Source organism: Ochotona princeps, chromosome 12 (assembly GCF_030435755.1).
Source record: "Ochotona princeps isolate mOchPri1 chromosome 12, mOchPri1.hap1, whole genome shotgun sequence".
NCBI classification, from domain to species: Eukaryota; Metazoa; Chordata; class Mammalia; order Lagomorpha; family Ochotonidae; genus Ochotona; species Ochotona princeps.
This window is the reverse complement of record NC_080843.1, coordinates 67,815,166-67,837,688: the sequence shown is the minus strand read 5'-3', so window position 1 is coordinate 67,837,688 and position 22,523 is coordinate 67,815,166. Positions and strand designations below refer to the sequence as shown.

General features: G+C 42.3%; 1 protein-coding gene across 3 annotated transcripts in view; it reads left to right on the top strand.

Annotated features, from left to right (window-relative positions):
• IFT88 (intraflagellar transport 88) overlaps positions 1–22,523 on the top strand; it is a 106,820-nt gene that overhangs the window by 73,313 nt on the left and 10,984 nt on the right. For all 3 annotated transcript variants that reach the window (XM_004577591.4, XM_036493378.2, XM_004577592.4), the window contains 7 exons: positions 2,017–2,125; positions 4,108–4,258; positions 6,037–6,152; positions 7,509–7,561; positions 11,836–11,901; positions 15,574–15,680; positions 18,050–18,116. In XM_004577591.4, the coding sequence (XP_004577648.2) occupies positions 2,017–2,125; positions 4,108–4,258; positions 6,037–6,152; positions 7,509–7,561; positions 11,836–11,901; positions 15,574–15,680; positions 18,050–18,116 (669 nt within the window). The remainder of the gene's footprint in view (positions 1–2,016; positions 2,126–4,107; positions 4,259–6,036; positions 6,153–7,508; positions 7,562–11,835; positions 11,902–15,573; positions 15,681–18,049; positions 18,117–22,523) is intronic.

Genomic DNA, 22,523 nt, shown 5'->3' with positions numbered 1-22,523 from the left:
CAGTCCACCTTGGAATCTCAGTTCAGCCAGATACTCACTGTCAACACTTGACAGAAGACCTGTCCAATTTGTTCTGCCCTCCATGGCACCAGATGTCCTCTGCAGGCCTCAATGTACTGGTTGTCATGTCTCCCACGAGCATCTGGGCATGCCATCCATTGCACCGTCTTTAGCAACTGAGGCAGCCCAGTTCTGACACATGTCCTTCATGATCAGATCCCAGATCCTGCAATTTTCCTGGAGTTTTATGTCCAGTGATCCAATTGTGGGGGTCCCCAAGAAACTTCACCAGAGGTGACCTCAACCTGACTGCTGTGTGTGCCAGCCAGCGCAGGGTCTGACTCAGTCCACCACCCACTTCAGCCTGTACACACACTGGTGGTTGCATTACCTGGTCAGTTATGTCTCCAGCCCCATCTCATATGCAAACCAATGGATGCTGCAGGCTAGCCCAACCCTACCCACCACACACTTGACCCTCACACACCAGCAGGAACTGCATCCTAGTTGGAGTGAGCTCCAATAACTCCCATCAGGCCTGCCCCCAGCCCTGATTCTCAAGCTCACCAGTGGGAAATGCTACCCATCAAAGGAGTGCCCACAATTTCCCTACTAGGCCCACTCCCAACCCTGGATGACACTTTTCCAGGTCAGTCTAGCCTGATGCAACTTGCCCCCATTCCCAGCATCTGCTGGCTGATGCTGTAGCAAAGCCCAGCCAGCCTGCACTTACTCTGGATCATGCATGCCCCAGTGGATACAATCATTTGGCCCAGTCTGGCTCTCACCCTAAACCAGCTCGCATGTGAGCCAATGGGATTTGTAGCACTGCCCAGCCCGGTCTGCCCTCATTCCCAGTTCTCACACTCACCCATGGGAGCAGTGACCCAGAACCCTCTCATCTCTCCTGTCGTTTTCACACACCCCCATCCTGAGTCTTATGTGTGCACTAAAAAATTTTTGAATCCATGTGTATGAGGGAGCCTTTTAAGAGTTCATGAAAATTTGTATTATGAAAAAGTTATGTACAGATTTCAAAATTTTTTGCACCCAAATAAACTTATCTTTCATTTTTTTCCGAAACTTTTTGAAGTACCTTCATAAGGTTGTTTGTCCTGATACCGTTTATTTATAACAGTGTCTTTTCCTTTATTTTTATCTGTTTACTTTTCGTTGTATTTGAAAGGAAGAGAGACTCTACCAGTTCTCTCTGCAAATGCTCATAACACCTAGGTGTGGGACAGGCTCAAATCCAGGAGCTAGGAACTGTATTGGGGCCTTTCCTGTGCGTGACAGGGACCCGAATACATGAGCCCTCACCTACTGCCCCCAGGCATGTGTTGACATCAAGCAGCGAAGCCAGGATGTGAAGCAGACATTCAGGTGTGCGGTGCGGGCATCCCAGGCAGTGACTTAGCCGCCACACCCAATGCTGTCCTCCCCCCGGTCTTGAATGCCTGTTAGCTAAATTCTACAGTGAGTCCATTTCTAAGCTATGTGTTCTGCTCGGTTTGTCTGATTCTACCTCCAGATGAAATTTAAAAATCACTGCAACTATATATCCTGTTTTATCCATGAGAATTCCTGTTACCCTCATTGCTCTTTTTTAAAAATCCTCAGTTCATCTTCACTCTCTTCTGGCTGAGTGTTTCCATACTGGCCCTCAGTATCTGCGGAGGATTGGTTCCAGAACATGGCAGATACCAAAATCTGCTAATGTGCCAGTCCATCATAAAAACTGGCAAGCTATGAGCATTTACATGAAATTCACACACATCTCATATACTGTGCATCGTCTCTAGAGGACTTATAATACCCAATGCAGTGTAAATGCTGTGTTCACAGTGGTTTTGGTGTTTTTAGGGAGTAACAACAGGCAAATAAGTCCACATATTTAGTACATACGCAGTTTTCTGTGTTACAATCCCTGATTGAATTGCAGATGTGGAACCTGTGGTTTTGAGTAACGTCATACTGGTTATAATAATGTTTGCTTTTTTTTTCTTCTTTTTTAAGGCCTTTCCTATAAGAAGCTGAACCGGCTAAATGAGGCTTTGGATTGTTTTCTGAAACTCCATGCTATCCTGCGAAACAGTGCCCAGGTTCTCTACCAGATTGCAAATGTGTATCTCATTTGGAAAACTTTAGAATAATTATTCATTCAGTTGGGATTGAGTATCCATTAGTAAATAAGTTTAGCCAGAGAAATAATTGACAAACGTAAGAATACCGTAAAAAATCCACAGAAAGATGGAAGTAAAAGATAATGCGTTTTTTCATGAACTTTTAGAAAGAATTATCTATTTGAGAAGTGGAGTTCCAGAGGGAGGAGTGAAAAACAAAGAACAAGAACGAGAGATCTTCCATCTGTTTATGTCCAAGATACGCCCCGCTTCCAGGGCTGCATAAGGCTAAAGCCGGAAAGCAAGGGGCGCCATCTGGGGCGCCCACGTCGATGACAGAACACCCAGTGCTTGGGCCATGCTCCGCGCTCCTCCCACACACATTAGCAGGAAGCCACATCAAAAGTGGAGGGCTCCAGACTTGAACCAGCACTCCGACAGGGAGTGAGGATGCCCTGAGTGGTGACTAATCTACTGTACCACAACACTCTTTCCTGGAATTTTTGATGTACCTTTGTGTTAGAAGTGGGTGATGAGGACAATAGAGTGATGTGATTTAAAAAAAAAAAATCATGCCATCTTATTTTTACAAGATCATTCCCATTATAAGAATTTTAAATAAAAGCTAATTTTTAGAAATAATACTTGAAGTAATTAAACATGACATTTTTAATATACGTAAGCCATTCACTGAAGGTAAATTAGATGCTTTAGGACTCTATTAATTCTGAGGTTTGTAGTGTATTACCGAAACATTGACTTTCTAATTAAAAGGAAAATACTGCTCATTGCTGGTTGGTCTTGCTCAGTTTGGGTAATTTTTTTTAGCTGACATGTAATTCACTAAAGAACTTTAACTCTCCAAAATTATGCTGTAACTTAATGAATTCACTTATTCATTCCATTCATTTGGCAGACACTGGTTAAATGTGTGCTGTGTATACCAGTGCTCTGGGGAAATGCAGAACTATAAACATTGCTCCAATGCCAATTTCTTCAATGACTCTTGCATTTCTTGAGGATGTATTCCTCCCACACTCAGAAAAGCAGAAGTTAAAATAATGTTTCTCATGCCTTTCACACTATCTGAAAAGCACTTTAATTTCTATCCTATTTTTTAAAAAGCCTTTAACCTAACATTGGAAAGGGTTAAACTCCTAGGTAGGGTTTTAAGTTACTGTTGTGTTCATTCCAAGTTTCATCCAAATATGATTTTCAAGAAGTACACTGTGAAGGATGCCCTCGTCAGTGTTAGAGCAGCTGGTGTCACAGTTACCCCCACCCCCAGGATCATCACTGTTTGTGACCAGTACAGATCCTGGTAGGCAATTAACATGCCTGAGACTATTTAAATGAATTTCCTTTTTTTTTTTTTTCTGGTATTATCACACTTCTCGTTAAGAAGAGGAGACTTTTCTTTTTCAATAAAACTTTGAACTGAAGTATTTTTGTTTTATTGAGACATGAAAAAAATAGTAAGTGGCCAGTAAGTGTTGGTATTATATTATTATTACCAGTAAGTGTTGGTATGTGTTATTTGAGTAAATGCAGAAGAGTTACCATATATTAAATAAAGCTATAAAAAAGGAAGTCTCTGTCCTCTGGTTTAACATGGGAGTAGGAAAACCCACAGGAAAAAATGAATTCAAACTATTCTTAGTGAGATGGACCTAGTAAGAAAAATTCATTGAGCACACTGTTGTTCAAAGGACAAATTTTGAACAATTCTAGGAATTTGATAATCTTAGTGAATAGTAATGAAGAAAATGAAAAGCAAGATGTTAAAGAGTAAAAGGAGTGATATATATATACTTGTTACTGTTCAAAGTTCTGTCTTTACCACTGAAGAAGTCTAGAGTTAGCAGTGGGAAGGAGCACATTTCTGTAGTCTAAGAAATCGTTGTATTACGATACTATTTTTAAGTTCGCTTATTTAGTGATGAATTTAGGAGAAATATGTTATCCTTAACTGACATTTCCCAAGATATGAATTAATGGAAGATCCCAACCAAGCTATCGAATGGCTGATGCAGCTGATCAGCGTGGTTCCAACTGATTCTAGAGCTCTGTCTAAACTAGGAGAATTATATGATAGCGAAGGAGACAAATCCCAGGCATTTCAATATTACTATGAGGTAGGTGTGTCATTTCAGTGTCACTATGAGGTAGGTGTGTTATTCAGTGTCACTGTGAGGTAAGTGTGTCGTTTCAGTGTCACTGTGAGGTAAGTGTGTTATTCAGTATCACTGTGAGGTAAGTGTGTTATTCAGTATCACTGTGAGGTAAGTGTGTTATTCAGTATCACTGTGAGGTAAGTGTGTCATTTCAGTGTCACTATGAGGTAAGTGTGTCGTTTCAGTGTCACTGTGAAGTAAGTGTGTTATTCAGTGTCACTGTGAGGTAAATGTGTCATTTCAGTGTCACTGTGAGGTAAATGTGTCATTTCAGTGTCACTGTGAGGTAAGTGTGTCATTTCAGTGTCACTGTGAGGTAAATGTGTCATTTCAGTGTCACTGTGAGGTAAATGTGTCATTTCAGTGTCACTGTGAGGTAAATGTGTCGTTTCAGTGTCACTGTGAGGTAAGTGTGTCATTTCAGTGTCACTGTGAGGTAAGTGTGTCATTTCAGTGTCACTGTGAGGTAAGTATGTCATTTCATTGTTACTGTGAGGTGGATATGTTATTCAGTGTCACTGTGAGGCAGTTGTGTCGTTTCAGTGTCACTGTGAGGTAAATGTGTCGTTTCAGTGTCACTATGAGGTAGGTGTGTCATTTCAGTGTCACTGTGAGGTAAGTATGTCATTTCATTGTTACTGTGAGGTGGATATGTTATTCAGTGTCACTGTGAGGTAGGTGTGTTACCTTTTTTGTGTTTTAACTTCTTGGAACTGCAATGAAGCCTAATGTTTATTTTAATCAAAAATCAAAACTATTCCATTTTTTTTTTAAGGCATGGTTGCATTCCTTTGGATTCTCTTAGATACTAGATGTGACTCATTACAGTATCAGTACATCCAGGAGATATTTATAAGATAATTTTGAATATGTGAAATAATGTGTGGTTTCTAAATATAGTTTCAAATTTTTTGAAGTATTTTTGATAGCTAATACTTTTGTTTTTTTTAAAGATTTATTTTATTCTTATTATAAGGTCAGATATACAGAGAGGGGGAGAGACAGAGAGGAAGATCTTCCGTCCAATGATTCACTCCCCAAGTGAGCACATTGGCCGGTGCTGTGCCGATCTGAAGCCGAGTACCAGGAACTTCTTTCCAGGTCTCCCATGTGGGTGCAGGGTCCCAAAGCTTTGGGCCGTCCTCTCCTGCTTTCCCAGGCCACAAGCAGGGAGCTGGATGAGAAGTGGAGCTGCAGGGATTAGAACCAGCGCCCATATGGGATCCTGGCACTTTCAAGGCGAGGACTTTAGCCGCTAGGCCACGCTGCCAGGCCCTTAGCTAATACTTTTGTATAAGAGTTATCTTTTTCATTGTTGATGTTTGTAATTTGTATCTTTTATTGTGAAGGTTGGTTTATTTATTTGAAAGTCATAATTAGAGGAAGACGGAGAGAGATTTTTTTAATCCACTGGTTCACTGCCCCACATGACCACAAGAAAGAGCGAGCTGGAGAAGGCAGCAGCAGGGAGCCAGGAGCTGCCTGAGTGTCTCCTGTGGCTACAGAGACCCAAGCACTTGGGCCCTTTTCTGCTATTTTCCCTGGCACAATGGCAGGGAGCGGGATTGGAAGTGGAACATCCAGGACTCAAACTGGCACCTCTATGGGGTGGTGGTGGTATCTCAAAAGGCAATCCTACTTTTTTATTAAGGCACTTTTCGCATTGATAAAATAACTTATTCAGTACTCAAGTAAATTATGTTAGCACTAAAGTTACCAGATTTTGTATTTTTTTCCAGTCATATAGGTATTTTCCTTCTAATATTGAAGTCATAGAGTGGCTTGGAGCCTATTACATTGACACACAGTTTTGTGAAAAAGCCATTCAGTACTTTGAAAGAGCTTCTCTTATACAGTAAGTAATTATTCAGATTTTGTTTAGTTAATGTCTCATTAAAGAAAAGATATTAGTGTTCACTAATTAGTAGTCTTTCCTTGAATTTTATTTGGATTTATCTTTATTGTGATATATTTTTCCCTTTGCATGGAATCTGCTTGAAGATAGTCCCTCTTACATACTTTTCTTATATATATCTCAGCAAACAACTGTTACTTCTTTTGTGAGAAATGATATCAGTGTTAGAATAACTTCAGTTTTTAGAGTCCTAATAGTAAAAATAGATGACTTTAAATATCTCCAAGTCCATATCAGAATGTTTTGTACATAACGATACAAGGTAAATTGGAGACCATCATGTTCTACTTTGAGTTTAGCTACACTGAATTTTAAGATGACGTACAACTTAGAATCATTGGAATCACAGAGCAAGGCTGAATTATTGAATAATCCTTGTGTGGAATTTTATTAGGCAATTGATATTAGGCACCGTTTCACAAAAAAAGGATATCTAAGGTATAAACTAGATGAACTTCATAGTAATGTTAAATTTTGGAAAATAATTATTTGAAGCAGAGAGCAAGCAAGGAGAATTCCCGTCCTCTGTTCCACTCCCCGAATGTTCCTGGTGCCTGGGCTGGCCGCAGCAGAGCCATGAGGCAGGAATACAGTTGAGGACTACAGTGTACCTTGCGGGCACTCAGCCGCATGAGCCCTCACTGCCTCCTCCCCAAGGCACATCTGCAGGAAGCAGGTGTTTGGAGCTAGAGCTTGTAATCCAACCCAGCCTCTCTGCTGTGGGGTGAGAGCACCCTCACGGGCCAAATGCCCGAACCCAAGACTCCTAAATACAAATGTCGTAATATGACAGGGAGTATTGAGAGAGTTTTGCATCTACTATTTCCAGTAATCAAAAAATTACCTAGGGCCCGGCGCAGTGGCCTAGCGGCTAAAGTCCTCGCTTTGAACGCCCTGGGATCCCATATGGGCGCCGGTTCTAATCCCGGCAGCTCCACTTCCCATCCAGCTCCCTGCTTGTGGCCTGGGAAAGCAGGAGAGGACGGCCCAAAGCTTTGGGACCCTGCACCCGTGTGGGAGACCTGGAGGATGTTCCTGGCTCCTGGCTTAGAATCGGCACAGCACCGGCCGTTGTGCTCACTTGGGGAGTGAAAACATCAGATGGAAGATCTTCCTCTCTGTCTCTCCTCCTCTCTGTTTATCTGACTTTGCAATAAAAAAATAAATAAATAAAATAAATCTTAAAAAGTGATCTAACATAGTCAAAAAGGGTGTGATACTTACTTGATGCTTTATAAAACCATCACAGATACTTTTATTGTGGCTCTGATTTCACCTAATTTCTTTCTTTTTTAGGCCTACACAAGTAAAATGGCAGCTGATGGTAGCTAGTTGTTTTAGAAGAAGTGGTAAGTGCTTTCATTTTATTCATTTTACAGTATGTTTTTTTTCTTTTAGGTAATCATGCATAAAAATGTAGTGTCACACATACAATTATGCTTAAAAATGTTGTCATACTTGCTTAGTAACACGGTAAGATTTACTAACTATACATATTTGAAAAATATCATAGTGATTATTGCCACATACCCAGAAAAGTTAGACTTACAAAGTGGATATTAATTCTGTATCTCAGTAGCTCTCTTTGAAAAGATGCACTGTTTCACAGAATCGACATGTAATCATTTTCACAAATTAGGCATGGAAATAAGCAGGCATTCTGATGTATTAATTTGTATTTCCACTTCCTCAGTGTCACGTGTGTTCAGCGAGATAGCTCAGAGCTGGGGCAGCTGGGATTACACATGCTTTACACCAGAGATCACCAGCTATGTTGGTTTTCTGTTACTTTTATTACAATCCGTACAAGTTCCGTGATGAAACTTGTCTTGAAGGATAGAGTTGCTAATAGTTGTAGACTGCGAATTGAACAATGATGTGCTTAAAAACTAATATTATATATGTATATATTTTTTAAAGATTTATTTATTGGGCCCGGTGGCGTGGCCTAGCGGCTAAAAAAAAAGTCCTCGCCTTTAACGCCCCGGGATACCATATGGGCACAGGTTCTAATCCCGGCAGCTCCACTTCCCATCCAGCTCCCTGCTTGTGGCCTGGGAAAGCAGTGGAGGACGGCCCAAAGCTTTGGGACCCTGCACCCACGTGGGAGACCTGGAAGAGGTTCCAGGTTCCCGGCTTCGAATCAGTGCGCACCGGCCGTTGCGGCTCACTTGGGGAGTGAATCATCGGACGGAGGATCTTCCTCTCTGTCTCTCCTCCTCTCTGTATATCTGACTTTGTAATAAAATGAATAAATCTTAAAAAAAAAGATTTGTTTATTTATTTAGATGATTTTTTACATAGTTAATTAGGGTGATATGGGTCAAGGGCTACAGGAAGATGGGTGAAGCCATTATTTCCACATTCTGTTTTTTTCCTTCCTGTATCTGGGGGAAGGAGGGGGACAAGGAGAGAAGCTACACCCAGCCTCCCAACCGCCTTTGCACCCTGGGGTGGAGGACAGTCACCCGACACCACCCCAGGATCCCCATCGTGGGGCATGCTCTGAGAGTCCTGCTCAAGAGGCTTTGGTAGTTCAGCACCTCTGAATTCCTGCTGATGAGATTACACATACTGTACAACATAAAAATGACCCGGGAAGGGCCCTGTGCAATGGCCTACTTGCTAATTTTTGCCTTGCATACATCGGGATCCTGTATTGGCACCAGTTAGTCTCCCAGCTGTACTACTTCCCACCCAGGTCCCTGCTTGTGGCCTGGGAAAGCAGGAGAGGATGGCACAGAGCCTTGAGACCCTGCACCCGCGTGGGAGACCCAGAGGAGACTCCTGGCTTGGAAGATGTTTCTCTGTCTCTCTTTTCTGTTCTCCTGCCTTTCCAATATAAATAAACATTTTTTAAAGAAAATCCAGGGGAAACACTAATTGTGAAGTGCTGACTTTGTGGTCTCCTCTAGTCTGGGGCCTCTACTCCCCTCCTTCCCTCAGTCCACCTTCTATTCTTTTATTCCCCTTTAATTTTTACAGCAGCACAATTTCAGTTTACTGTATAATTACAGACTTAATGCACCATTTAACCATGTTCAACAAGTAAAAAGTAGAAAGACCAGGCCCTGCAGGGTAAGCTAGTGACTAAAGTCCTCACCTTGTGTGCACCGCAGTCCCATACGGGTGCCGGCTTGTGTCCCAGCTGCTCCACTTCCCATCCAGCTCCCTGCCTGTGGCCTGGGAAAGCAGTGGAGGACGGCCCAAAGCCTTGGGACCCTGCACCCGTGTGGGAGACCCAGAAGGAGGTCCTGGCTCCTGGTTCAGCTCTGCTTGTTGCAGCCACTTAACGAGTAAACCAGCGGTTGGAAGATCTTTCTTTCTGTCTCTCATCCTCTCTGTAAATCTGACTTTCCAATAAAAATAAAACTTTATTAAAAAGAAGTAGAAAGACCACAGTTCCATAGGAGTATTGACAAGGGCTATAAACAATAATCAAATCACAAGACATCAGTGTCATTGTTATACTTTTCTTTATATTCCATATTAACTACCACATATTGGAAAAAAACGTATTTGTCTTTTGAGCACTGATTTATTTCACTGAACATTAATGATTTCCAGCTGTATCCATTCTGTTATAAAAGGCTGGTTTTCATTTTTTCTGTAAATATTTTAATACACATTCAGGTTCCTTCTCAAATCATTTACACTCACTGCCCTTTGTTTTGGCTGAACAACATGATTCTAGTATAGACATTTTATTTCTGTCTGCATGAATCCTCAGGTGCCTGTGTCCATTTCCATGTCAGGCACATGATGCCTGCGTCCACAGGCGCTCTCTGGAATGTGAGACATTTGCCCACTGGGGTCACACAAACAGTGCTGTGCGCTCTTCATCTCTCTGATGCAGGGCTCACAACAGCTCTCCGAGGAATAAGAATACCCCCCTCCCCCGCTCCCTCACAGAGAGGAGCTTCCAGAAGCTCGCGGAAAATATGTTTCATGAGAAAACTCCATGATCTTCAGAACTTTTACACCAAAATAAATTTATTTTTTTATAAACTTTTTGAAGTATTCTTGCACAGTGAGGCCTAAAAAGATTTATAACTTGCTTTCTAAGACAAGCAACAATCATTATCCCAACCCCATTTTTCTAATTCTTTGCTGTACATGTTTATTTTATTCTAGAACAATTTCTTATATAAACTTTTTAATAGCTTTAGAAAAAAAATTTTTAATTTGATTTTCACTTTTTTCCAAAAAACACAGATGACATTGAAATTATTAATATATCACTTATGGTTTTTTAACTTATATTATTTTTAATTCACTAAGTGTTCACTTGGGATAATCTTTGTTTTAGAAAATAGAATGAATTTTAGTTTTTTGCCATTGAAATATTTAATTTAAATGTGGAAGTAAATTTTATCCATTTGCTTCTGCTTTAGATCTTTTTCAAATTTGTGTTATACGTTTTCCTTCTGGGTGTGTTAGAATGATGTGAGTCGGGGAATTGGAGTGCCTTCGGAGGCCAAGAACTCTGAAGTCATGCACTCCCATTTGAATCTCCCACATGGGATGGAAGAAGCCCAAATTCTTCCTCGTAGGATCCAAGGTCATCGGAACAACAGCCAGGAGCCCTCAGCCGTCTGCAGAAACAGAAGAACAGTAAACTTCCTTCGGGACTAGGGAGAGGAGCTTTCTCTGGTCCTTACTTAGTTCCAACTTTGGATCCCCACCCTCTCCTGCAGTGACCATCAGGGTCGCCCCGGAGCCTCTCCCCAAAAACGAAACAAAAAAACAACAACAACAAAATTAGAATAGATAGAGAACAACAAGGAAAGCTTAGAACCAGACAGGAAACAGTCAGCGGGGCCTCACTACCTTACTAAGTAGGACACAAAAATAAGTTACTCCTCACTGGGGTATTGAAGATTTCTCTGCACACCCCTCCTAAAACTGTTCTGTGCCTCAACTGTTGACATATGCCTTGTTAAAGTTACAAGCCAGTTTGGACTATCCTAAAATCTGCCAAGTTCAGTAAAAATTATGCTTGAGTACAATAAACTGCTAAATACAAAAATGAAAATAGACACGTGACAGCTGAATAGTATCCTATAGCCATTTTAAGGTGGATAGAAGCTGGTTGTATATAAACTAAAATTGAAATGTCGATGAAGTAGTCACAGGATGTGGTTAAGAACTTGCATTTTTCAACATATTGGTTACTCAATACCTTGTTAATTTACTCCATAATGTTGTAAATTGTTGTTGATATTATGTTATGGCTTTTAATTGATCGGGATGATATTCTGCCAGCTCTACCTTTAGAGATGGTCTCCCCGAGAAACTTGAATTTGCCTGGACAGTAAGATGCTGGACTCTATGCTTGCAATGAAAGAAGCATGACTGGATTTGAACTGTAATACTGCAGTAAGGTGGAGGAATCCACCATGGGGGAGGCGGGGAGGGTACAGGAAGGGGTTGGGAGGACCTCAGAGCCTATGAAACAATGTTATAAAATGAAAATAAAAAAAAGAATGATGTGAGTATGCTTGTGGCAGATATGCACACCACTAAAGAGTATCACCATTTTGTATTTAAATTAGTATTTTGTTGGATCCTATTAGTTCTATAATTTATTAATATATTATATTTTTCTATTTTTTACTTACAGGTAACTATCAAAAAGCATTAGATACTTACAAAGATATTCACAGAAAATTCCCAGAAAATGTTGAGTGTAAGTGACAATACTTTTTGTAACTTTATAAATTATCACATTTTAGGTTCTAATATAGAATTGCATTTGCTACTTTAATTGTGTACATATAAATGCTGACCTATAATTTGTGATACATATGTTTAAGTATTTTTATAGGATCAGAAAATTTGACTAAGTATGCGTTTTTCTACAACTTTGATTTTGATGGATTTAAATATTCCACCAGGTTCTCTTCAAAACAAACATGTGCTTCAGACTTTTACATAATTTTAAAAATAAATTTGAGTTTATTAGTTCTTCAGAGTTCACAAACTGTAATGTAAAATAGAAGGCATCTTTAACTTCATTTTACTGTGCAATTTTTGAGGCTGAAAAATACTGTACTGAAACGAAATTATTTTTGTTACTCTAATTTTAAAACATTATGTCAGTATGTCATCAATTATAAAATTAGCTTTGTAGGAAACACTAGTTTGTTAGTTTTCCCGGCAGCTCCACTTCTTCTCTGTCTCTCCTCCTCTCAGTATATCTGACTTTGTAATAAAAATGGAATAAATCTTAAAAAAAAAAAAAAAGTTACAGTTGTGTACATAGGCGACTTATGACAAGTTCAGTTATTTCAGTACTATTTCTTTTTTAGTTCTGTAATAGTTGTAAATTTTCTATCAATATCCAGATTATTATGGAGATTATTACTGCTGGGTAGTAGCCACTCGTCTGGCACTGTGGATGTGGCAGAAAGCAAGACACACTGAAATACTCGGTGTTGTGCTCTGCTGTCTAGGGGAACGAGACGGTGATATGCAAATACAGAATACGTCAGACAGCAGAGGTGCTGTGGGGGCAGGGATTGTGGCACAGGATCCCAACCTCTTCACTGAGATGCCCACATCCCACAGGGCTGCCTGGGTTCAAGGCTTCTGGCTAAGGTGCCTGGCAAGGCGGCAGGCGGTGGCTCAGCTGTTTAAGTCCCTGCCATCGATTGGGAGACCTGGGTGGGAACAGACCCTGACACAGCTTCAGCCTGGGCAAGGAGACACAACAGTGCATAATTTACTTCGAACTGTAGCTTGTTCTGAAAAATGTAACAAATTGAATATGCATTTTTGTGCACTATTTAAGAACTGTAAACCACAAGGACAAAGAAATAATTAAATTTTGCAAGTTTGGGAGAATTTTCTGTTTAGTAGATTAGATTTTAACTCCGGGATAGGCGGGTAATAGAGAAGTCAACAAGAAGCAAAAGGTTTCTGACGTAGAACCCCATGAAGTGCCCGGAACTGGAGGTAACCAGGAGTGGGAGGTAAGCCTGCAAGTCTTGGAAGGGCCAGCTAGACTTCCAAATTGGTCAGCAGGAATTTGGAATGAGGCTGTTTGGAGTGGGTAATGTGGAGAGATTTGTTTAAAATATATTTGATAATGTCAAAATGATGACTTGTGAGAAACAGGAGTAACGGAATAGTGGATATATTGAAAAGAATATACAAAAAGTAGAGATGGTTTTGGGGAGGTAATATCATTTTGGGGAAGATTTTCTTAGGGTTTTTTTTTTTTTTTAGTATTTATTTCTTTACTTAAAAGAGGGAGAGACAGCTGGATTGGCGGCTCGATCTGAGCTGGGCTAGCGGGAGAGGCTGGGAGTGCCTCCCAGGTCATGTGATGGCAGGAACTCAGCCCTGCGTATCAGGATCTGCTCTGGCAGAAGGCTGGGATCAGGAGCCACAGCTGGCAAATTCGAGTTCTTTGTTAGGGAATAAGGTGTCTGAAGTGACAATGTAAATTGCCATGCCAACTACCTGTTTTAATGGTTACCTGCAGTGACCTTAATTGCTATTGTATGGGCTGAAATAAATTATTTTAAAATGATACAATGACAAATTTTAAAGTAATTTAACTGTAAATCACAGAAGCCATGTTTTAAAGATTTTTTTTTTTCAATTGGAAAATCAGATATACAGAGAGAAGAGACAGAGAGGAAGAACTTCCATCTGATGGTTCACTCCCCAAGTGGCCGCAATGAGCAGAGCTGAGCCAATCTGAAGCCAGGAGCCAGGAGCTTCTTCCGGGTCTGCCACAAAGGTGCAGGGTCCCAAGGCTTTGTCCCATCCCTGACTGCTTTCCCAGGCCATAGGCAGGGAGCTGGGTGGGAAGTGGGCCGCTGGGACTAGAACCAGCTCCCATATGGGATCCTGGCACATGCAAGGTAAGGATTTTATCCACTAAGCTACTGCTCCGGGCCCAGCAGAAGCCATTCTTACAGATGTAAAAGACAAGTAGTATGTTTGCTAACATCCACTGCATGCTCTAAGAATCACATTAATGCGGGCCCAGCGGCGTGGCCTAGTGGCTAAAGTCCTCGCCTTGAACGCCCCGGGATCCCATGTGGGCGCTGGTTCCAATCCTGGTGGCTCCACTTCCCATCCACCTCCCTGCTTGTGGCCTGGGAAAGCAGGAGAGGACGGCCCAAAGCTTTGGGATCCTGCACCCGTGTGGGAGACCAGGAAGAGGCTCCTGGCTTCAGACCAGCTCAGCTCCAGCCATTGCGGCTCACCTGGGGAGTGAAACATCGGATGGAAGATCTTCCTCTCTGTCTTTCCTCCTCTCTGTATATCTGCCTTTCCAATAAAAATTTAAAAATCTTAAAAAAAAAAAAAAAAGAATCACATTAACTTTAGGACATTGTTTGGCCTAGTTGTTAAGCTGCACCCCACATCGGGGTGTTGGCTCCTCACTCCAGCTTCCTGCTGGTGCAGACCCTGGAAGCAGTGGGTTGGGCTCCAGTAGTGGGTCCGGCCACCTAGTGAAGCCTGGCTTGAGCTCACACTCTCAGCTTCCCCCTGACCTGGCCAGGGCAGGTGTTTGGGCACGTGACCTAGCAGATGGACACTCGAACAAATACATAAGGAAAAAATTAAATGAATTAAGTCTCATGGAACTCCTAAAACACTTCTTGGCACAAAGGAAATTATGATAATTTTAGATACAGTCTTGAATTCAAAAAAAGAAAATTCTGCACACAGTATAATATCACTTTTGTAAGTTCCAGGAGCAAGCAAACTAAATTATCATTTGATGGTATATATTAAAGGATGAAAAAATTTTTTTGGAAAAAAAGTTAGAAAAAAAAAACAAGGGTAAAATTGTGGGAATTCCTCGGAAGCGTGTGTGGGAAGGGCCAGGTACTGGGACTTTTTGGTTCCTCACCTGGATGGGCACTTAAAGATGTTCACTTTTACCCCATATTATAATTATTTTATATATATATTTGACATCAGCTCTAAGCCCAATGACAATAAAATTCATTCTGTTTTAATATTCCTTGTGCTTTGCAAATGTTTAGGACTTGCTAAACTAATTATTTTCTGGCTGTCAAAGAAACATTTATTGAGTTATTTTATGTGTAGACTGCAGTGTTTAGACCAGTCTCCCTTACACTATGTATGTATTCAGGAAACTTCCATCCGAGCGTGAAGAAATGTGCATATCCCAGCAGTGTCCTTGTTCTGGCTAGGATCTGGCAGCACAGGGACAGGGCAGAGGAAGAGTCTAAAGTCCCTTCCTAGGAAGTCCTTCCTCTCAGGTCTGGAAGCTGCGAAGTCAGTGATTTCCAAGAACGCAGCACGGCGTGGGTGTCCTTCCCCGGGTCCCAGACTGGCACATGCTTTCCTAACTCTGCTTTTCGCTGTGTAGGTCTACGTTTTTTGGTTCGGCTCTGCACAGATATTGGATTGAAAGAAGTTCAAGAATATGCCACAAAACTCAAGAGGTTGGAAAAAATGAAAGAAATGAGAGAACAGGTATCCATATAGGACCCAAACTGCTCTCTGTTAATTTTCCAAATGTCAGGCTTCTTTGGTTCCCATGTATGGCATCCACAGTGCCAGTCAGAAAAAAGGAGTGGAAATATTTTTCTGTTCTGCTGTGGTAGGAAGAATATGTAACAAAATTCTAATTTGGGGATAATATTCTGACAAAAGTATGTTCCCTTTGGGAAGAAGTACTTGAGAATGCATACAATCTGTAGTACATAGCTACTAACAGATAATTGTAATTTTCGATGATGTGAAGTGGCCAACAGTCCTGAACCCAAGAGAAGAATCTGTCCACAATAGTGGTGTTTTTTCTTTAAGCTATTCGCTTAGTAGAATATGGCTCTGAGGATGATATTAGCATATCTAGAAGCACTTTAAGTGCACTTCTGTGTTTTATGAAGAATTAAGATAGTAGTGTTCTTATTTTGGAAGAGTACATCCTTTAAATTTGAGCCTAGAAGATTGAAAAATGTGAAATGATTTTTGAGCATCTGCCTTTCATAGAAAGAAAATCGGTTCTTGAAATTCATGTTACTATGCTGAAAACCGAATTCTGAAAGGAGTTCATGCCAATGGAGGGTGTATTAGATGAAACCTAAACACCGTTTTATAATTCCATGACATCAGATTTAATACATGTGCCAAATATTGATTAAGTAAGATGGGATGTGAACAGCTATGAAATGTATATTATCAATGGCAATAAAAACTATGATAATTGCTATAATCACTTTATGTGTTTAATTTAAAAGAATAAAAAAGAAATACATATGTCAAGTCTTTGTTATGTATGTGTAAAACTGGATGCTTGTGGAATCAGTTTCTTCAGACTTCACCAATTTAGACATCAATAGTTTTAAAGTTAGTTATCCTGAATAGGGAACACAAAACTATTACAAACATGGGTACGGATCATACAGACTAACATAACTTAGAAGCATTAGCTTCTCTGATTTGGTAGACTTCCAGTATTGACCCTCTTAAATCATGAACAGTGGCTTCCCACTCTCTGGGAACTTCCTTGAGCCACTTTTTTTTTTCTTTTTTAGAGATTTTTACAGAGAGAGAGAGATCTTTCATCTGCTGGTTCACTCCCCAAATGGCCGCAATGGCCAGAGCTGAGCTGATCTGAAGGCAGGAGGAAGGAACTTTTTCTAGCCGCTCATGTGTTTCAGGGGCCCAAGGTCTTGGACCATCCTCCACTGCTCTGCTAATCCACAAGCAGAGACTTAGAGGGGCAGTGGAGCAGCCAGGTCACTTTTCATTTCTAGTCATTACCTAAGGTATGATTTATCAAAATACATAATAAATTGTTGTCTATTTTACTAATGGACCTTTTTATATTCATCTGTAACTTAAAAGTATAAAACTACCTGTTATAGTTAAAGGATTTTAAGGGTTTCCACTGAGAATAACTTCAAAAGGTATTAGACCAATGGTTAGCACCGACCAGTCTCATTTATGTATGCACGTATTTGAAACAGAGATCTTCCCTCCACCGGCTCTCTCCCAAATGCCATAGCAGGTGGAGCTGATGAGCCTGGACCGGGCCCAAGCTGGGAAGCAGGAACGGCCGCCTCCCAGGGTCTGCTTTTGCAGACTTGGGAATTCTGAACAGGGCCACACAGGTGTGCCAGCCTCCAGGGCTTGCAAAGCCGTTATATCTTCTTTCACCATGGAGTAGTTCATTTGCAACCATGCTAGATTAGGACTCATACAGGAAATGGCTCTTTGGTAATTTCCTTCCTCTCCTCTGCCAGACTCCCTGAAACTACTGTTTCAGCCGTGAAAATACTGCTTGGTTATAATTGCACAGGAATTAAAATGCCTGTTTTGCATTCTGTAGGAATCTTGGGGGACAGCTCAGCTTGTTTCCCGGAGGATTTGATTCTATGTATGATGAATTAATCCTGAAGATTATAAATAATGCTAATTTTACATATCAACCTTTAGGGGCCAGTGTGCCAATCCTACACCCTGTGATGCCAGCATCGCAAATGGGCACAGTTCATGTCCTGGCTACTCCACTTTCAATCCAGCTCCCTGCCCATGGCCTGGGAAAGCAGCAGAGGGTGGCTGAAGTCCTTGGACCCCCATGCCCACCTGAGTGACCCTGAAGAAGCTCTTGGCTTCTAGCTTGGCATCAGCTCAGCTCTGGCCATTGTGGCCATTTGGGGAGTAAATCAACAGATGGAAGACCTTCTGTATCTTTCCTTTTCTCTCTCTAAATTCTGCCTTCTGGATTAAAATAAATAAGTGAATAAGTCTTTTTTTGTTGTTGTTAATCAACCATTGGTTGAATTTAGCTTTGAAGGAAAATCGCTTCTTCTAAACGTGTTTTCTTGTTGCTTTAGCGCATAAAGTCGGGCAGAGATGGCAGCGGGAGCTCCCGTGGCAGAAGAGAGGGGAGTGCTGGCAGTGGTAAGTGTCTTATTGCTCTCAGAAGACTAGGCTTGACAACTTTGTAGTGCACAGGCTTCTAGAACCGTCTTAGAATAATTCCAAACTGTCCTTTATCTGTGTGCTTGTTTGTTTTCTACACAGTAAAACCTCACTTTCTCCAATTAATTTGATCAATCTGATGTGTGCACAAGTACTGATTAACAGCTTTTAGTTCTTAAATAATCGTGTTAGTTTCTGTCAGTTGACTGCTTACCTGGCTCAGGCTGGACAGATTATCATGGATGGACATTCTAATGAGGTTTTTCTGTGTTGCTGCTTTTTTTTTTTTCAAGTTTTCGTTTAAAAGGAGTACCGTGAGAAGTGGGATGGTCTAAACACCAGCAGCCCCATTCTGTAGTGACTGGTAGTATAGACACAGTCCCCAAGAGGGTCACATAGTGTAGACGCAGTCCCCGAGTGGGTCACGGTGGTTTAGAGACAGTCTCCAAGTAGGTTATATAGTGTAGACACAGTCCCCGAGTGGGTCATGTAGTGTAGACACAGTACCTGAATGGATCACGTAGTGTAGACGCAGTCCCAGAGCGAGTTACAACAGCATCTGTGTATTTCCGGACTTGTTCCATAAACGCCAGAGGCTGCTGGTTATTTGTAACGCTTCTTGCTTCTCTGAAGTTCTTTGATGCTGTCTGTGGTTTATTATGACTTTGTTAGTAAGAAGCTTTAAAAAAAATTTCCATCTTTTTTTTGCTATCAATGAGAATCTACCTTTTCTCTAATTCAGGTGGATAACATAAAGCTAAACTTAGCAGAAATTTGATGGTTTTAAAGAAATTAAGTCAGAAAAAAACAAATGCTAGCTTGGGATTTGTGAACATTTGGTCGGTCCTCCATCTCCAGCAATTCTGCATCTAAAAATTCAACTCACCACAGGTCAAAAATATTTCAAACAAATGTATGTCTCGATGGAACACATTCAGACTTTTTTCTTGTTTACTACCTAAATAGTGCAATAACTATTTGCATAATATTTACCTTGTATCACATATTGAAAGCACTCCAGAGATGATGAAGTACACAGGAGGACCTGTGTAAGCTCCGTGCAGATACTATGCAATTTATACAGGGCTCGGACATCACAGGACATCGTGTCCTGGGATACTGAGCGACACGTGTACCCAGCTTCTCCCCTGTCCATACCCTGCCCTATCCTGCACATAGAGTGGGGCCTCAAAAAAGTCATGGAAAATGGAAATAAAGGATGTTATTCTAGTGCAAAAGTTTTTTGAAATCCATGTGGAGTTTTTCTGTGATGACATCTATCTCGGGGACTTTTTGAAGACCCCTGGGATGAACCCACATAGTTCTGTTGTGCATGTTTGTGATCTAGGAGTCGGAACAAAGGAAATGAAGTCCTTAGTTGAAGTAGGGTTTTTGTCCATTCATGTCACTTCCTGCATGCTAGCTGTATGCCGGACGTCAGGCTCAGTACCGCGGTCTTTGCGCTCAAGACAATTGGAAGCCGTCTGGAAAGCTGCACAGCTTCCAGAGCTGTTGCATGCTGTCATGGCAGGGAGAGCGTGTGTGTTCTGGCTTTCGCAGGGGTAGAAAGTGCAGTTAGGACAAGCCTTCTTCGGGAGCCTTAGCTCTCTGCGCCGTGCTCAGGCAGGTAGAGGTATCAGTGGCATCTAATTGTAGCCAGACCACCAGATTCCCCAAGACTCGGTGCAGCTTCCTCAGCAAAAGTCACTGTCCTGCCCAGTTGCCATTAAGCCATTGGGGCAGTGACCCAGAGCTTGAGAAATTAATGATGCCAGAGACTATCTGCTACGTCAGGAAACTCTGTCTCGTGGTCCTGATGGAGGTGGCTGTCTCCCAGCCTGCTTCTAGCCCCAAGCCATCTCCTTACTTGGACTGTCCTCACCCCCTCCCCTCACTCCTGCTTTTAATGTATCCCTTTGACTATCTGGGTTTGGATTTTGCTGAGTACTGGTTTTAGAGATGTGGCTTAGCAGTTCATTCTAAGTAAGCAATAGACAGCTATACTGATCCCCAGTCCGTCATGTCAAACTTCTGGGGCCTGGGAGTTTGTGAAAGTGAAAATTTCTAGAGTGCAATAAGATGACATGGTGCTATATAGCATTAACACTCATGGTGAGCACTTTGATGACACATATTGTTTCTCCTTGGTGACACATAAAAATATTCACATGCAGCTTGAATAAAGAGCAGAAGTGGCTTCAAATCAAGTCAAGTTTTATGGCAAAAAGTTCCCCTGTTGCTGCCTCTTGGCTTTCCGGGTGACCTTCCCCATAGTGCTGCTCCAGTCGGTGCCCCAGGACACAGCAGGTGCTTCCTCCAGGGTCTGGCCTCTGCCCTGGCTTCCCCTGCTGCTCTCCTCCCCCTTTCTCCTTGGGTTCACTTCAGCCCGACACAAATAATACCTCTCTGTGCATAGGTAAGCTTTCTGCCCATGGAGGGGAATGGCATGTTAGGAACTCTGCTACTGAGCCCTTTTTCAGTCAGTGATGATGATGGTTGGTTCTCTTGGCACAAATTTAAAGCACTAAGCAGTCCTTCCCAGGGTACTTCTTGCTTCCTCCTGTCACCCTGCCTTTTGCACTTTTGTTATTTCCTGACTCCTTGAGTTCATGTGTCAGCTCAGGAGTCTTCCCTTCGCCCACGCACCCTGGCCTATGTGCCCCATGGCTGGCTTTGCTGGCATCGGCCCAGGAGTCTTCCCTTCGCCCGCACCCCAGCCTGCGTGCCCCATGGCTGGCTTTGCCGGCATCGGCCCAGGAGTCTTCCCTTCGCCCACGCCCCAGCCTGCGTGCCCCATGGCTGGCTTTGCCGACACCGGCCCAGGAGTCTTCCCTTCGCCCACGCCCCAGCCTGCGTGCCCCATGGCTGGCTTTGCCGGCATCGGCCCAGGAGTCTTCCCTTCGCCCACGCCCCAGCCTGCGTGCCCCATGGCTGGCTTTGCCGGCATCGGCCCAGGAGTCTTCCCTTCGCCCACGCCCCAGCCTGCGTGCCCCATGGCTGGCTTTGCCGGCATCGGCCCAGACACGTGTTTGGGACTTGTGCGTTTGGCTTCCTCCCTCCAGTTCTGTGATCAGGCCACGCTAAAGCTGGCCCTTGCCATAAATCAGGTTGTGGAGACCTCTGTCCCTTTCTCACAGCAGTCACCTGCCATGCAGCCCTCTGGGGCATCATCCTTGATCCACTCTCAGTCCTCATTTAGGGATTTCCAGTACACAGCTTCTGTTAAAGAGAGCTGGTTCACCCACCTTCTACCTCTAACCTGTGAAACCTTGAGATGCACTTTACATTCTGATATGGAAATATTTGGCCCTCCAGTTGCATTGAAATTACAGTTTAGACTGAAGAAAGGGACAGTGAGAGTCCCTCCATATGAGTCTTGCTGAAAGCTAGTTTAACCTATTAAAATGATTGCAGTGTCTGTTACTAGATTTTTATATTGCCTCAAGGGAGCACTGTAAGCAACATTAACTAATATATCAGAGTTATTATTGCTTTTCAAATGCTCGATGAGTGTTGAAAACTCTTGTTGCCTTTTGGTTTGGGATCAGCCTAGACTCGCTGCAGCCTTAGTTTGGTGGCTAAGTGGTCCTCAGACTGTAATGATAGAATCACCTAGAATATCTACACAAGACTTCCATGTCTGTCCCAGGACACATGAGTCAGCTTGTGCCCAGGTCCAGCAAGTTCTCAGTGAGAGAACAGACCATACTGCAAGAACCATAGCTCCGCATCAGAGCAGCTACCGCAGAACTCAGGAGAATAGAGTGGACAGAGAGAAGCCACCGCCGGGGCTGCTACCACCAAGGCCAGATTTCCAGCATGTAACAGTCCTAAGTCATCCAGCCTGTGGCCCACGCCCTGTTGCTGTCCCCGGGAAAGTCACAGGGCAGCCTCACTAAGGTGGAGAGAGCCTGCTTTGCACAGCCATGGAACCACCCACCCATCGCCTGGCACATCCGGGTGCGCAGTAAATGGCAGCTGTTCTACTGTCATTGTTTGATACAAATTGTATTGGAAATAGTACTAGACTTAGAATTTCTAACATTTATTCCAGAAGTTTCAGTACTTTGCTTTTACAGAATTAGTTTAAAATAAAATGAACATGTTTTAACCACTTGAAATGAAAATTGCGTTGTTCTTTTAATGCATTGCAAATTTGAGGTTAAAATTTAAGCAGTGCAGTGCCAAAACATTGACGATTCAGGTTAGGGCTGGGAAATCCTCACCACACAGCTGCTTCTTGTGTGTGTCTGTCCTGCAGCTGCAAAACGGCCTCCATGTACAGCATTTTGTATTTGACCATGACAATGCCATTTTATGATTCATTTAAAATTGTGTTTGTTTACTCTGTGATTTTTAGTGTCGTGTTGCAATTTTTAGTTTGAC